The 17,019-nt window shown below is 46.6% G+C and overlaps 1 protein-coding gene across 12 annotated transcripts in view; it reads left to right on the top strand.

The window, feature by feature from the left end:
* The window catches only part of LOC139540708 (receptor-type tyrosine-protein phosphatase S-like), a 271,577-nt gene that overhangs the window by 104,451 nt on the left and 150,107 nt on the right, over nucleotides 1-17,019 (top strand). For all 12 annotated transcript variants that reach the window (XM_071344598.1, XM_071344590.1, XM_071344589.1 and 9 more), the window contains one exon: nucleotides 14,840-15,025. In XM_071344598.1, the coding sequence (XP_071200699.1) occupies nucleotides 14,840-15,025 (186 nt within the window). The remainder of the gene's footprint in view (nucleotides 1-14,839; nucleotides 15,026-17,019) is intronic.

Genomic DNA, 17,019 nt, shown 5'->3' with positions numbered 1-17,019 from the left:
TTGCAGTTTTTTCCTTCAGTAAAACTGACAATGGGTCGCACTGAAAACAAGCATTCACCTCGAGCACAACCTACCCTCCATTTATGCCCCTTTGAAAGCAAGCCAACCGGCTGTCTCCCTCGCGCTGAAGAAAAAGAACGTCTGAATTCATCAAACCCCCTTTCCAACATTGGAGCCCCCATTTTGTTTTTCAGTCCGGTGAATACCTTGAGTCGATCCTTCTACCTCCTGTACTCCAGGTGGTCCTACCTAACAACAAGCTACAGGCAAGACACCCCACTGAGTGCTTTTTCATTTAAGGGATTTAAATCCCGTATGATTTTCATTGAAGGCAGTCCACTCGTTTTGGTTCGAACTGGCTGGGTACTAACTAGGCAGAGGCAAGACAGGCTGTGGCAGAGCTGGCACAATTCACTTTAGTGGAACAGACTTCACCAGATGAGGCGAGATGCTTTCTTTATTACTACCGTCTACCCATAAAGTGAAAGCCTTGAAATATTAGCTCTTGAGCTAGTTCTTCATTATGCTCACTTAAAAGAATCCTGTTGTGATATTGCAGATAACTGGTGCATTCCTAAATCATGGTCATGATGAGGCACTTTTCCCTCCATTATTAATTGTAGCCGATAGCAACTGGCATTCAGACCTTGGTCGGCTGGGACAATGGTAACCGTAATGAAAAATGGATCCGTCTGTAATAAGTCTAGCTTGTGCCCCCCAGCTAGACTGTGTGTGTGTTTGTGTGTGGCATCGATCCATCTGATTGACCTGGATGTGGTTACACCGAGTGGTAGAGGACAAAGGACAGATGTGGGCTATATCGCTCTCTCTTTTTCTCTATTCCAATCTCTGTCTTTATCTCGCTTGTTCTCTCTTTTGCTCACCCCTCTTTCTTTCTCATCTACTGCACTTTCTTTCTCTCTATTTTTCTCTCTTTTCCGCTTTTTTTCTGAGATGGCAGAGGCGAACAGTACTCTCGCTCCCTCTCCCCACTCTCTGCCTCTCTCTGTGTGAGTTCTGTGGGTCCTTTCAGGAATATGAGTGAGGCCGGGTCAATTGAGCATGGCTGATAGAGAGGGATTAGAGTAATGCTCCTTCAGCACTGTCCTATCTCTCTTACCTGGACACCTGCAGGAATGCACCTCGTTTCTTTCACTACTACGTCCCCAAGGGCACGTTTGGGCCTGGGGAGTTTTTTGGCGATGGTTGTGTGTGAGAGGGATAGAGTATGTGTGTGTGTCTGTGTGTGAGTGTGTGCGCACGCACACACGCTGGCTAGGAAGACATGTCAGGTTGCCCTAGTGATGAGGAAGGGAGCTCTCTCTTTTATGTCCCTCATTTTCCATCCCTCTATCTGTGTGTATTCTTTGTAATGTGCTTTAAGCCGGGTGCACACGACATGGCTTTAAAAATTCTAACATCGCTGATCCTCACACTTTAAAAGACTGTATTTTCTGTCGTTTTCTTTTGTCTCGCCAGCGTAGCGGTACGTACACTGAAGAATGTAGACCTTGTCTGGGACACACTAGAAGATTCTTCACCTGGTCGTGAGGATTCTTGATACCACGCTGTCTCGCGAAAACAATGATGTGATGACGTGATTCCATTTAAAGTAACTACAAGGAGCTGTGGCTCAAAGCAGCCTCAAATGTTTTCTGTCAGACGTTCACGTTGAAATATCTAGCCAACATTTTGAATTGAATAACATTGCTTGTGAACTTCAGAGCTGTGATGATTTGACACTTTGGCTTTGGTTAAAGGCGAGTACAAACGCGTACTAGTAGTAGTCATCGCTCCTGCTCGAGAGTCTATACATTCTGGGTTGATGCAAAACAACCTCATCTCACTGGCTTCTTCTCTGGCGAGCTCTCATTGGTTATTGCTGACCTTCGTTCTCAAAACTTGTTGTTGCACATCTCACACTACATGAGCATTGCAGATTTTGTGCCGATAAAATCAAACATCAGGACGTCTGGGTTTGCTCAAAGACGAAATCGGTAGCCCTCAGATTGCTTCTCCGATCGAAAAACGTGTATTGGACAGCTAAATTGGGGCCAAAATCACGTAACGTACACCTGTCTTTAGTCAAAATGAATGAGCGTTAAGATAAAGTCTCCTCAATTGCTCTGTCTCGCTCCCCACTAGGCACAGTTGATTTACATTTGGTTTACATTTGATTTACATTTGGTTTACATTTGATTTAAAACTGATTTACATTTGGTTGAGTTGTCAACTAATGTGAAATGAACATGAAATCAACAACACATTTCACCATATCATTGGATTTAGGTTAAAAGTTGGGTGAAAAAAAGACGAAAATTCCAATATGTTGATGACTTAAAAAATACAATCAGTTTTCCACGTTGATTCAACGTCATCGCATGACATTTTTGGGTTGAAATGACGTGGAAACATTATTTCAACCAGTTTTTGCCCTGTGGGTCGTCGTCTCTCCCTTTCTCTTTTTCTCTGCTCCTCTTTCTCTCCCTCTCTCTTTTTCTGTCCCTCTCTGACTATAGTCTGGTGCGTTACAGCTCTCGCCATGGCGCAGCAACAATGTCACTTTCCCAGCAAGAAAGGCTGGCTATCGCAGGATTGGCAAAGTGCAAAGTGGCAACGTCAGAGAGCTTGTTTATGAGCAAGGCATGGGGTTCTGAAATCCTTTTTTCTAAAAGCAGTGCTATACCGCACCTCACCTGTGTCTTCCGATTTTTCCTTCCCCCCCCGAAAAAAATCCAAACATCCTTGTAATATTTCCTTTCCAAGCCCTGTCCTTTGGACCTAAACGAGGCAGGAATGGAATGTGTTGGCCCATGCTGTGAAGGAATGCTGTGTAGTATAAACAAAATAACCATTTAAGAGCTTCACCAGCTGCTTGACCCCTCAACTCTGACCCCTCTCTGGAACCTCTCAGTTGGCAACAGAGAAACCAGGGAGGTTTGAGGCTGGGGGGAGGTTTGGGAAGGTGGAGGGGGGTCTCAGGGGAGAAGAGAATGAACTGTGACTTTGAGAGTTACAACGAGGGGTGGTGTGTGTGTGTGTGTGTGTGTGTGTGTGTGTGTGTGTGTGTGTGTGTGTGTGTGTGTGTGTGTGTGTGTGTGTGTGTGTGCGTGTGTGCGTGTGTACGTGTGTGCGTGTGTACGTGTGTACGTGTGTACGTGTGTACGTGTGGGCCTACACTAATTGGTGTGCATGTGCAGGTATGCACGTGGGCGTTAATGTGTGTGTGGGCATGTTCATGCCTGCATGGTTTTATGACTTCACTACTGTGTGTGTGCCTGTGTGTGTGTGCGCATATTTTTGACAGTGTTTGGTTTTCGACCCTGAGCGACATTGTGGGGAACACTGGCGGTCTTCATGGCTCCTTACCCACGTGGCCCTGGGCTCCAACAATAACCTTGTGTCTGCCTCTCCAGCCAGCCTCGGCACCACCGCCCTTTACGACAGAGGAGGAGGAACACTGGACACTTGTTATGTAGGAATTCATTAACCCAGGCCATGCCATGGCCGCCCAACCCCTGAACCCCTGACCCTCCCTCCCCCCGCCCTCCCTGGCATCGCCACAAGCCAAGTTACACTCGGGTCATGCGACTCTCTCTCTCACTCGCTCTACCAACGCTAATTCAGGATCAGAACTTTCCAGAACTCGCCCTACTTGTATATATTCCTGACTCTCCGTGTCAGCCATTTTAGATTTCATCGACAATTTAGAAAGAGAAGATATCCAGGGATATATAGTCATGCTAAATGCTACAAGTCAAGGTTCCTCTTGGTTTGACTGCAGCTGCGGACGAGGGAGGCCCAGGCCAGGTGTTTTCCTGGAATGGTGGGAAAATAGAGGAGAAGGTGACAGGCAGCCACCAACCTAACCTGACCATCTGTCTCTGCTCTTTTATAGAGCCTCGCTGGAGGCAGGAGACACGAGGACTACCCCCCTCTAACTACTCTTCAGCTGACACCTCAAATTAGGCTGTCAGTGAGTCCCAAATGGCACCCCATTCCTTATATAGTGCACTACTTTTAACCAGAGCCCTATGGGCCCTGGTCGAAAGTAGTGCACTATGAAGGGAACATAGTGCCATTCCATTTGGGATGTAGTCTGTGTTGTCTGTCTGTATACAACTCTAAGCACTATTCATTGCCATAACAGTTGCTGCTGTTATTAGCCAGTGCCTATTATCACGCGGTCTCCCTATCACGCTATTGTCTGGCCAAATCAAGCCATTGCGTGCAATGCAAGAGAGATTTGAAACCGAGAGAATCAACAAACAAATTACAAATTACTTCCTGGGAATAGCCTAACTAGCACTGAAGAATTTGTCGCGCTCTCATCGACGTTGGTCCAAGTCTTCCTCGTGAGTGTTAAAGACATGCTCCGGTACTTTGGCGAGTAGTAAGTGTTTTTTTAAACCTTCCACTTTTTCATACATGCGTAATCTATGACCAGAATTACTGTTTTACCTGAATTATCTACAAAATCCCTAGTTTGAAATCAACTGTTTTCTGGAAGCTGTGTGGCACCATTTTCCCTACATGTAACCCCACTTGGGCCAGCCTCTTAGCAATTAGAGTGTCAGCCAATGAACTTCCGCCCCTCGCCATTTGAGTGACAGCTAGCAAGACGCACACACAGTAGAGCGTGAGAGAGAGCAATGACGTGGCGCACATATCTGCACATTTGTGACGTAGTACACCATTTTCGGGAACCACTTTTGGCTGGTGGGCGCTACTTTCAGAACGACCCTCTAAAAAGTATTCAAACGTGCCAGAGAATCTCTTGAAGGGAAGTAATTGCATGTGTTGAGTCTCTCAGTTTCAAATCTCTCTGCCCACTAGCATGCACAGGCATTGAATGGATATGGGCAAGCGGCTTTTGTACAATCCTAAAATATTGATGCTGTAGAGTAGAGTATAATATAATAGAATAAAGTATTACAGTATAGAGTAGGAACACTTTATTGTCCACACACAGATAGGAAATTGACGTTGGCCTTACCTCATAAGACATACATGTCATTGTATTTTGGGTCTTTCAGCATGACAATGATCCCAAACACACCGCCCGGGCAACGAAGGAGTGGCTTCGTAAGAAGCATTTCAAGGTCCTGGAGTGGAGGGAGTTGAAAGTCCGTGTTGCCCAGCAACAGCCCCAAAACATCACTGCTCTAGAGGAGATCTGCATGGAGGAATGGGCCAAAATACCAGCAACAGTGTGTGAAAACCTTGTGAAGACTTACAGAAAACATTTGACCTCTGTCATTGCCAACAAAGGGTATATAACAAAGTATTGAGATAAACTTTTGTTATTGACCAAATACTTATTTTCCACCATAATTTGCTAATAAATTCATTACAAATCCTACAATGTGATTTTCTGGATTTCTTTTTCTCATTTTGTCTGTCATAGTTGAAGTGTACCTATGATGAAAATTACAGGCCTCTCTCATCTTTTTAAGTGGGAGAACTTGCACAATTGGTGGCTGACTAAATACTTTTTTGCCCCACTGTATTTGCTTTTCTACTCTAATATGAGTTTCTGCTGTGTAAAGGACCTTCTTGATCATCTTCCCCTAGCTAGGTTGCTAAGCGGTGCTCAAGCAAATCGCTGATGATTTGACCCAAATTGCTGACAAATTAGCAGGCTTATTTCTTTCAATTAAATGTTGAACTTCGAAGAGATGGATGTCCTTGATTAACTAGTATTTATATAGTTCTCTCGCTCGCTCTCTCTCTCTCTCTCTCTCTCTCTCTCAATTCAATTCAACTCAAGGGGCTTTATTGGCATGGGAAACGTATGTTAACAATGCCAAAGCAAGTGAAGTAGATCAAATACAAAAGTGTAATAAGCAATAAAAATGAACAGTAAACAGTACACTCACATTACACTCTCTCTCTCTCATAGAACCCTGGCCCCATTCAGGAAAGTATAATTAAATCCTTTAGTTGGTTCAGCGGTGTACAGAGACAGACCTGGACTCAAATACTATTCTGTCTGTGTTTGATTGAGCTTGCCTGACTAATGGACCAATAGAATAGTCCCATAACTGCAAATGCCCGCCCATCTGGCACTCCTGGCAGCCTGGAGAGAAGAAAAGTACTTGGAAGATTTCAAATAGTATTTGAACCCACAATGACAGTAATATTAATGACACATGCATCTGTATTCACTGTTAGACGTTTTTGCTATCCTCGGTTCTGCTTGTAAATGGATGGGTGGCCTTGACACCTGGACCAGAAGCATTGCTCGACTCGTCCCCACTCGGGTCGGGCCCGGCTGACACACTGCCATCCCAGGACCCGGTTATACCTAGCGGTGAATAAAGAGGGCCAAAGCTGGGCCGGAATACTAATGAACCAGGAAAGCAGGGATGCTGCTGTAACTGTCAGTTATAGTGACTGGCACTGTATTTGTGTCCCTGTAATAGGATAAATCTCACACACACACACACAAACATACACACACACGATCACATACATAAACATGCATGCACATACACACCCACACACACACCGACACATACTGTACGTACACACGCTCGCACACACACAAACACACACACACACGCATGGTCACATACATAAACATGTATGGACACACACACACACACACCAGGATTTATTTATACATATCAAGCGACCCCTATCCCAATACCATTTTTTTGTATTCTAATTCAGGGGTTCCCTAATTTTTCCGGCAGTTCCCCTTTTTTTCACATTTGAAATCTGCTTGATTTTGTTTAATATGAGGGACGTACAAAAATGTAGTTGTTTTGAAGCTCATTTCCTTCAGTTCTACATAGGTTAACCTCTACGGGATCGCCCCCCCCCCCCTCCCCCCCGTGGGACGATTTAGCTAACGTAGGCTAATGTGATTAGCATGAGGTTGTAAGTAACAACAACAAAAAATCCCAGGACACAGACATGTCTGACATGGGCAGGAAGCTCTTGAACGGATATGCAATGGTTCATTTGATCAGTCTAAAACGTTGCATGTACACTGCTGCCATCTAGTGGCCAACATCTAAATGGTGCCTGGGCTGGAATAATTACATTATGGTCTTTCTCTTGCATTTGAAACATGATGGAAACAAAAAAAAACATGTTTTTGGTTTGTGTTATCTTTTACCAGATCTAATGTTTTATATTCTCCTACATTAATTTTACATTTCCACAAACTTCAAAGTGTTTCCTTTCAAGTGGAATCAAGAATATGCATATTCTTGCTTCAGGTCCTGAGCTACAGGCAGTTAGATTTGAGTATGTCATTTTAGGCGAACATTTAAAAAAAAGTGTTGGATCCTTAACTTAACATAATCTCGTTGTGTCTTCCTTCTCTCTTTCCCATCTCCACCTCCATCCCTAACAGTCCCGTTGCCCTCTAAGTCTCGTTTTCTCTCTGGGCGGCTATCACTTTGAGAGTCATTCTGATGTCTGTCTGTCAGTCTTGGCAGGTTGCCAGTGCTTGACGTTACCCCTTTTGTTAAGTGCTAATGTGTCTCTGTACCCCCTGCCTCCTTCCATGACCGCTGCAGTGTGTCGTAATTCAATGCTACCCATCTATAATGTGTCCTTCCTCGTTCCGCTGCCCGCCCAGGTGATGCTTGTAAGAGCTGGACGGTGACCTCTGCCCTTTGTGATGCTTGTAGGGTAGGGCGACTGGTGAGGAGAAAGCAGAACAGGCGAAGTAAGGATTTTCTCTTGGTGTCGGTGTCTCAACCTCTCTCTCTCCCTATCCCTCTCCCTATCTCTCTCTCCCTCTCTCCTCCCTTCCCTTCCCCTCTCTCTCTCTCTCTCTCCCTCTCCCTCTCCCTCTCCCTCTCCCTCTCCCTCTCCCTCTCTCTCTCTCTCTCTCTCTCTCTCTCTCTCTCTCTCTCTCTCTCTCTCTCTCTCTCTCTCTCTCTGCTGCCAAACCAGGCTGCCATAGCAGGGTCAGTCAGAGAGGCAGATAGTGTGCCCTCTGTCGTAGACAAAGTGGGCAGTAATAATGCCTACATTTAGGGGTCAGCTCTGCCCAATTCCACGCTGTCACTCTCGCAGACCTTGTGTGCTCAACCTCACTGAGGTTAAGTTAAGAGGGCAGCAAAAGCAGGCCTACCACTTTACTCAGGAATATAACAACTCTGTGTCATATATATCTGCGTTTTTAGCCATTTAAGCAAAGCCTGTATGAAAGAAATTAGACTTCTATCCGCCTTCTGGCGTGTCAAAATGCAGGTTTAAACATTTGGAACTACGAGCAACTGTCAGCCATTTTGTGTCCTCCTTCCCTCTGAGGGGAAGTGTTTTTATAGTCTCAGCAACAGTGAACCTCTTTTGTCTGGCTGTGGCAACAGGCAAAATCAATGCAGAAAAGCCCTAACTCCCGATGAAAGCCCAAGGCCCCAGGAGCCGCTTGGAGGTTGGCTCGGCGGTGGCGCTGAGGTGTCAAGCCAGCGCTCCCCGCCGTCTGAACGCCACTTCTTTGGAGAGACCTGACACAAGAGCAAAGGCTCATGGAAAAGCTCCTCCGAGAAAAGAGGGTTGTTGTCAGGCAAGGTTATTGGGTATCTTTTAATCAGGTCACTAGAGTCCGTCTGTAGCACCCTACATACGTAGAAGGACCTTCGTCCACCCAGGGTTCCAATTGAGGCTGTGTCTTGTCAATGGCTATTGTGCGGCAGATGGGTCACACGTTGGCGCCAGTGGCTAACGCTACAGCACAAGGATACGAAGCAATACAACTCTATAGCTGTAGTGTCGGCACTAAGACGCAACAAGACAGTGGGCTTGTAGGAGACAGTTCCGTGAAGGTATTATGTCACTTTCAGTCAATCCACGTTGTTTTGCTGTCTGTACTGGAATTGGCGACACTGGGTGGGGTGTGTGGCGCATCGAGGGTTAATAGTCTGAGAAGGGCCTTCTTAATGTGCAGGTTTAGCTGTGATGGAGGGATGAGGGATGGGGGGAGTAGGAGACCGTGAGGAAGGAGGGAGGGAAGGGGACAGACAGCCACACAGGCACTGGCGTTTACAATGATCCATGCACATTAATACGATTCCCACTTAACGTCTGCAATGAAAGCACACTTCTTAAGTATGCGTGCTTATGAGGGAGGGAGAGAGAGGGAAAAGGGTAAACAGAAAGGGGGGGGGGGGGCGTGAAGGAGGATGAGCCCGATGGGATTTTTAGCTGAGCCACAGAAGTGCGTGTGCGGGCGCATGTGAAACACACCTATCCTTATGCTTCTTATCATGATACTGACTGTACGTCGCTCTGGATAAGCGCATCTTCTCAAATGACCAAAATGCAAACACTGGCCTGTTTTGAACGAGGTACACTGTGTTCATGAACACGGCACAGTGCGAGGAGTTAGTCAAGTCAAACATGATGGATGGAGAGCAAATGAGTTACGACAGAAGGAGAACAAGAGAGGCGCAAGAGAGAGAGGAGAGCTTTGATACCCGGAAGCAATAACTCACTGGGCACACACTGGTGGAATCTACGTTGTTTCCGCAACATTTCAATGGAATCACGCTGAGCCGACGTGGAATAGGCGTTGAATTGACGTCTGTTCCCAGAGGGAATTGTGTAGCGTTTACAGTCTTCGAAGCAGATCTTTGTCTGCGCCAGCCGCTAGCTTCACTACAGCTACAGATGATCTGTGCTCACGGTCTGCATGAATCAAATAAAGACTCCCGAGTTAAATGCTAGCGGGAAAAAAGCGGCGGCGCGTAAAGCTCACACGCTCAAACGGCGATATTTAGAGTGAGACGTCGCACCCACTCTTTAACAACACCTTTTCATTGTTGACGTAAACAGGGATGAGCGCACACTGGACTTTAGGGAAGGCTGTAAAAAAAAAAGAAGAAGTGTCACACTATACGGAATTATCCGTATAGTCAGAGAAGTTTAGAAAGCATCAATCCAGTTTCCTTTGGTTATTTTGTCTCCAGACTATTGCGAAGAGCCTAGGAACTGTTTAAAATCATTAAATAGACATCCTTTGTCTTTTAATCAGACAAAATCAGACATCAGTTTGTGCTATTCATTAGATTCGCCTATATAGCTCTCGATACTGTGTTGTTAAGTAGCCCTGTCTGACATTACGTTCCATTTGGTCCAATCAACAAGGTCTTCCTCCGTGCCTCATTGCATTTATTTGCATCACTTCACTTAATGGTTATGTAGCCCCTTTCTCTGGCTGACAACGGGAATTAGCTGTTGCTGTCTATCCGGGATGCTTGTGTTTGCCTTGATAGGGTGGCATTCACGTGGTAGTCTAGTCTCGACTCTTGAGTTCTTCTTTTCTGTCAAAGGTCTGAACACACAATCAAGCATTTTTCTCAGACCCCCACACACTGCTCCGCGTCTCCTACTACCCCCATCCTGACCGTACAGTAAACTCACCCAAGACGCCACCACCACTCAACCAAACACACACACACACACACACTAGCATTATCTTGGCCTCCACAGAGTGAGTTGCTGATGTAGACCCATCTCAGAGCCTCTCAGAGTCCCCATCATGGCAGGTCCATCTTCTGCTCAAGTGAACAACATACACACAACTACACTCATTGTTACCCAATTCTTTCTCTCTCTCTCGCTCTCCCTGCTACCCTTATCTTTGCCCGCACTGTCCCAGTCTAAGAAGGGTGGTTGTCCTGCACACCACACACACACACACACACCCCACCCTGGTGCCCTGTCTGCAGTAGTCCCTGGAGGATCAACAGCCCCTGTGCTGTTTCATAATCACCCGGTGGCGTCGCTTTGAACCAGCTCAGCTAAGCTAGCGTCCTGTTGCGCAAGGGGGGGGGGGTCATGGATAGAATATGGATGCTGCGCTGGAACAACATTTTACACGGGGGAGATAAACTAGCACCAACATTGAACTTTATTCTGGACAAAAGGCCTAAGGAATGTGTTATTTAAAGCCGCACACATCAAAAGTAGCTGTCTCCCCGTGAGTTGGTTATCGGTCGTTAAGGCTGTGCGTGTGTGCGGGTGTGCGGGTGCGTGTGTGCGTGTATGTGTGTGCTGTGCACGGTAACCTGATGCAAGATCCGCTCGTCTTGGAGAGACATGTTTTTCTGGCCCCTCGGGCGGAGAGATGTTGTTTTTTCTCATTAATGTTATTTCACATCTTTTCACAGTGTTTGTGTGTGTGTGTGTGTGTGTGTGTGTGTGTGTGTGTGTGTGTGTGTGTGTGTGTGTGTGTGTGTGTGTGTGTGTGTGTGTGTGTGTGTGTGTGTGTGTGTGTGTGTGTGTGTGTGTGTTTGTGCATTTGTGTATGTGTAAGTGCACATGCTTGAGTGTATTTCCACGCTGTGCTTTGGCTCCTGCTCTCTCCCTGCCGGCTTTGACTTGGTCCTCCCCTTCTTGTCTTTACCCATAATTCTCGTCTCCAGACCGAGTCCAACATGTTAGCATCAATAATGCATGGTGAAGTGCTGGATTAGGAGGCTTTGCGTGTCAGAGAGAGCATCCCTGATTGCTACTGACTGCTGCAGAAACCCCAGAAACACAGCGGCCATCTTGGCTCTCCAAGGTGGTGTGAGGGAATGAGAGGCATTGAGAGACAGGGAGAGCATCCCTGATTGCTACTGACTGCTGCAGAAACCCCAGAAACACAGTGGCCATCTTGGCTCTCCAAGGTGGTGTGAGGGAATGAGAGGCATTGAGAGACAGGGAGAGTGAAACTTGGTCCAGTGGAGAAAGATACATATCTGTAATATAGCGGTCTGTATTGGTCAGCTGTTGAGTGTATGTGTTTGTTTCGGGATTTTATTATTACTGTATGTGATAGATTCGAGTCCGTCAGCGTGGAAAACAGGGACAAGAGCCTTCTGGAGATGGTTACAAAGCTCGATAATTCATTTTTTAATTGAATTTTATTTCACCTTTATTTAACCAGGTAGGCCAGTTGAGAATAAGTTCTCATTTGCAACTGCGACCTGGCCAAGATAAAGCATTACATGCAGGACCCTGGATATCTTGCATTTAGCATGTTAACGGTTCTCAGACGCCTGGCCATTTGGACTCTTTCTAAATCAGAGTTAGGCTATTGTGTAGCCAGTGAAAACATATACGTATAGGACAGTTGAAGTCAGTGCAATGCTAGTGTTAGCGATTAGCGCTCATGTTGTTACAGACACAAGTGTGAGTCAGACTAGTAGGCCAAATATGTCAATGAGCTAGCAATTTGCGCTCCTATCCCAATAAAACATAATACAAGCATATATTGTGAAACGAGTTGCCAATACCGTCCTAATACAAGAAAAACCTTCCCGGAGCTACTCAAAAACAAATCTGAAACAAAGTGAAATGTGAGCGTTAGCCGCTAGCTAGCGATTAACGGTTTCCACTCCACCTGCGCTCGATGAAGCAGTTTGCGGCAAGCTTTTACCAATCGATGGGTGTGAGCATCACTTGACTGTGAAGCACTGTTCACCTCTCCTCCAGCTCCACGGGGGAAGCCGTGGCTACTTTTAGCAGAGCTCCTCCTCTCCTCTTCTCCCGGCGAGGTGCTAGTAGCCAGAGAAGTGCTGCGCTGCTGTGCTTCAACCACCCGACCATGAGTGATTCTCGTGTCTCTATGGACAGCTGCAAGTCTACACGCAACGCTAGTCATTGTGGAATTGTGGAGTCCTGATTTCTAGGTATTGTCTATGTCGTTTTTTGAGATATTATCGTTCTATTATCCGTCTTTCATTTGAAGTGTGTGTCTGTGTGTGTGTGTGTGTGCACGTACGCCGTGTGTTCTCGTGTCTGCGCGTTTGTTCTCGTGTGAGCCTGTGTATGTGAGCAGGTTGCTCAGGTGATGGTACTTCTCCACAACAATAGGCCATTTTGCATTGTAACCTGAGCCTGGGGGCAGAGAGCCAGCTCAGGGGGAGCGCAATAAATCACTACCCCACACAATGTCTACTTCCCACGGGCTTCAGACAGGCGAAGCTCAGCCTCCTGCTGGAGAGATCCAGAAACACGGTGCGATTCCTCCCCCCCTCCCACCGTTTACATCTAGAACAATAAGCCACGGCAAACCATCCCCCTCCATAACCCCCCCCCCACCCCTCATTACCTCTCCCTATCCCTTTCTCTCACTGACATCACCTGCCCTGAAGAAGAAGAAAAAACAACACAAGACTGTTTCTCAACACAAACAAGAAAGAGGAGAGGGAGGAAGAATGCTAGAAGCGTGTACCGAGAGTGTGTGTGTTGAGCGATGAGCTCAGGTTCTGACGGCCCCCAGTCTTTGGCGCGGAGAGCCACAAAAGGCCCATTGTTGGAGCTAAGGAGCTCTGCCGACTCACTCCTCCCCGGAGTGTGTGTGCTTACGCTGTGTGTACGTGTGTGTGTGTGTGTGTGTATGAGTCTCGAAGTGTGTGTGTGTGGGTGTGCCCGCTTGCTCGTGTGTCTGTCTGTGTGCGTGGGTATCTCCGTGTGTGTGTGTGTGTGTGTGTGGAGGGACGGGTCCTGCGGCTAGGCGGGTGAAGACTTGGCAGGCGGTGTGGCGTGTCGTCTGGGGTGCCGGGTTACACGGCAAGTATAGCTGCGGCCTGCCTGACTGGAGGTGTGTATTGCAAAACAATCCTCCCTCAAGCTACGTTCACGTGGCTGATAGAAAAGAGACATCAGGGTTGTCCCGTTGGAAGTGGAACACTGAGGATTTTTAATGGCATCTGATGCACAGTGAATGTTTTGTGGTCACACAGCAGTTGAGGATTGACCACGTGAATGACTACACCAATGGGCAATTGGGTTGAGGTGGTCAACCCAGTGGTAGTGGTTATTTTGATGTCTCCAAACATTTTAGAACCCCACAGAACTAGTCTGGAACTTTTAGAACCTTCCGCAGCTCCAAAATGGCAGTTGTTACCAAGCCCCATTCTGTCTACCAAGCACAGCATCTCAGTGCACACACACACACACACACACACACACACACACACACACACACACACACACACACACACACACACACACATACACACCAGGTATTCAGCCTCCTCTCCATTCATGTCATGGATCCTGAAAAATCACTCATCTCTCCTCTCTCTCTCTCTCTTCCCCTCCGTGTTCTCTTAATTCCTCCTCTTTTAATTAAAGTGTGTAACTGCGCTCGGGCATTAAACGTGGCAGACATATCAACGAGGGCCCACTTGCTGGGCGCCACCGCCGTGCGCACACATGGGATCCGTGCCAAATGGCGTCCTATTACACTTATAGTGCACTTCTTTTGACCAGGGCCCGTAAGTCGCCAGTTAAAAGTAGTGCACTACGAAGGGTATAGGGTGCCCTTCAGGACACATACGGGGATTAATGGCAATTTGACTAAAACAAAGACACGCTGTCTGAAATATCGGCGGGTACCCCCATAATTACACAATGTGCCGATAAGCAAATAATGACAAGATCGAGAGATTAAAGCCCCAGCTAATTATGAGATGTGAAAAGCAGTTTATTAGGATAGGGGCAGAACAGCTCTGGAGATGGTTTCCTGCTTCCTTGCCGCTCTCAGTCTATGTGACGGTGGTGTGTGTCTTGTCATAAATGCTGTCCATGCATATGAGCCTTGTGTTGTCTAGCTAGCAACACAGCTGATAGGAACATGTATGGTCATGTATGCTCAACAGTGTGCATTTACTGACACAATGGTGACCTTCAGAGAGGCAGTAGAGGTTTGGAATTGATCCATTGTTGAACAAAGTGAAGATTCGTGTGTTGTATGCGACCGGGATGTGTGTGTGTGACATCACCTCAGGCTTTGAAGCAGACTCCCTTTTAAAACGCTTGAATGCTCACTTGGCGACATCCTAGCTCATCATCTCCTCTCTTCCTCTCCTCCTCCCTGCAGAGTGCCAAGACGTCCTGTGTGAAGACCCCAGCCTCCTTCTTGTGGGGCCTCGGCTCTCCAGCCAGGGCAAAAGTCGCCCCCGGAACAAGATGGCCGCCGGCGGTCCAGCCTGCCTTTCTCTGCCGGCCCTGCTGCCCCTCTGCGCTCTGTTGCTCTGTTTGCTGTTCACTGGCTCTCATGCCCTATGTGAGTACTACTATAATATTTGTGTGTGTGTGTGTGTGTGTGTGTGTGTGTGTGTGTGTGTGTGTGTGTGTGTGTGTGTGTGTGTGTGTGTGTGTGTGTGTGTGTGTGTGTGTGTGTGTGTGTGTGTGTGTGTGTGTGGGTGGGAAAGGTATAGTTTGTGTGTGTGTGAGAGAACGTGTATACTGTATGTCTTGCGGGCTATTCACAATGCTGGGCCGAACCAAGCCATTCTAAACCATGCTGTACTGAGCCGGCCTGATTATGCATCCACCATAGTTGCTGGAACCGGGCTGAAAAGGACCATGTGGATAGAAAATATGTGGAACTTCACAGTTTGGTTTTGGTCAGCACTATAGTGTAGAAATCATATGAATGTCACATTGTTTTTCAAATCCAATGCACTTTCAGTTTTTTTACTGGGACATCACCTACGTTCCGAGTTTGAGTTGACTTTTTGACCTATTTAATGTGTTTTTCACTTTAATTAATGACATGTTGTACGTCAGATGACACGACATACACGGAGTTGTTGTATGTCTGTCTATCTGTCCATCTGTCACGGATCCCTCCGGAACTTTCCTTGCGCACACCTGGCCCCTATTCCCACTGATTATACTTGTATATATGTGCCTTTTCTTTTATTGTTACTATGTCCGTTGGTGCGTGTGAGTACCTGTACTGTGTGTTTTGGGCTTTCGTGCCCTTGTGGATTGTGCAGATGATTACGGGTCTCGTCCCGTGTGATAATCATTGTGCACTAGTGTTATTTATTTCGAGGTACTCCCCGCTCTTTTGTTTTGGGTTTCTACCTTGTGTTTTGTTACTTGTTGGTTTGGTTTTCGTCCCCGTGCACGCCGTAATTTGGGCCTTAATTTAAAAAACTATTACACATTACTGCGCCTGTCTCCCGAATCATTGATACCAGCGTGACACTACCTGTATGTCGTCCCATCTCTCACCATACAATGGCTTTGTCCCAAATGGCACCCAATTCACTATGGGCCCTGGTCAAAAGCACTGTACTACATAGGGAATAAGGTGCCATTTGTGACGTACCCCCGTCGCTCCTCCGATTTTCAATATCGTCGGCTCTCTTATCCCGAAACTCCCCGTTCGGATTTGTTCTGCACCATTTCTCCGCTAAGATGGATTTAGAGACGCATTAGGAAAACAAAACAAAGGGAGTGCAGAGAGAAATAAAAGAGGGAGAGATGGAGGGAGAGAACGAGGGAGAAGAGAGACACTTTCTCGCTGTTCACAGTGTTTAAATCCAGTTGAGTCAGTGTACGGCTGGGAGGGTCTGTGGTGTGTGTGTGTGTGTTTGTGTGTGTGACTGCATGACAATGTGTCACATTCTGGTCCTCTTCCTCCCTCCCTCTCCTCTTCCTCCCTCTCCTCTTCCATCTCCTTTTCTTTCCCCAATATTCTCCTCATCTCTTCTCTGTCTTTTTCTGTTGTTGCTTGTTTTGTGTGTGTATGTTTGAGCGTGCGTGCATGGTAACACAGTGCATGATAGAATGCATACAGTCTCTACAGCGTATAGAGAGTTGTCTGACTATCTGTTAACGATTGGTCCTTTTGCTCTTTGTGTCTGTTTTTTGTTCTGTGGCCAGTGTCTGGAGTAGAGACTGATGACACACTCACGCCATAGGCTGATGTATATCTATCACTCCTCGTGTCTGGAATCAGTCCCCGTCTATCTACCTGTCTGTCCACAACTTGATCTATTGTTGCCTCTCCTCCTTACTTCTTTCCCCCTCTCATTCATTCATTCACTTTGTTGAGTGTGTGCTGTTTAAATAGCTGGGAGAGAGGATCATGCGCACACACAAACACACACACACACTATCTGTCATACACACACACACATTATCTCTCCCTCACACACATTTTCAGTTGAAATCGGAAGTTTACATACACTTAGGTTGGAGTCATTAAAACTAGTTTTTCAACCACACCACAAATTTCTTGTTAACAAACTATAGTTTTGGCAA

Source organism: Salvelinus alpinus, chromosome 16, assembly GCF_045679555.1.
Source record: "Salvelinus alpinus chromosome 16, SLU_Salpinus.1, whole genome shotgun sequence".
NCBI lineage: Eukaryota > Metazoa > Chordata > Actinopteri > Salmoniformes > Salmonidae > Salvelinus > Salvelinus alpinus.
The sequence above is the reverse complement of the archived record's forward strand: the minus strand, read 5'-3'. Positions and strand labels throughout refer to the sequence as shown.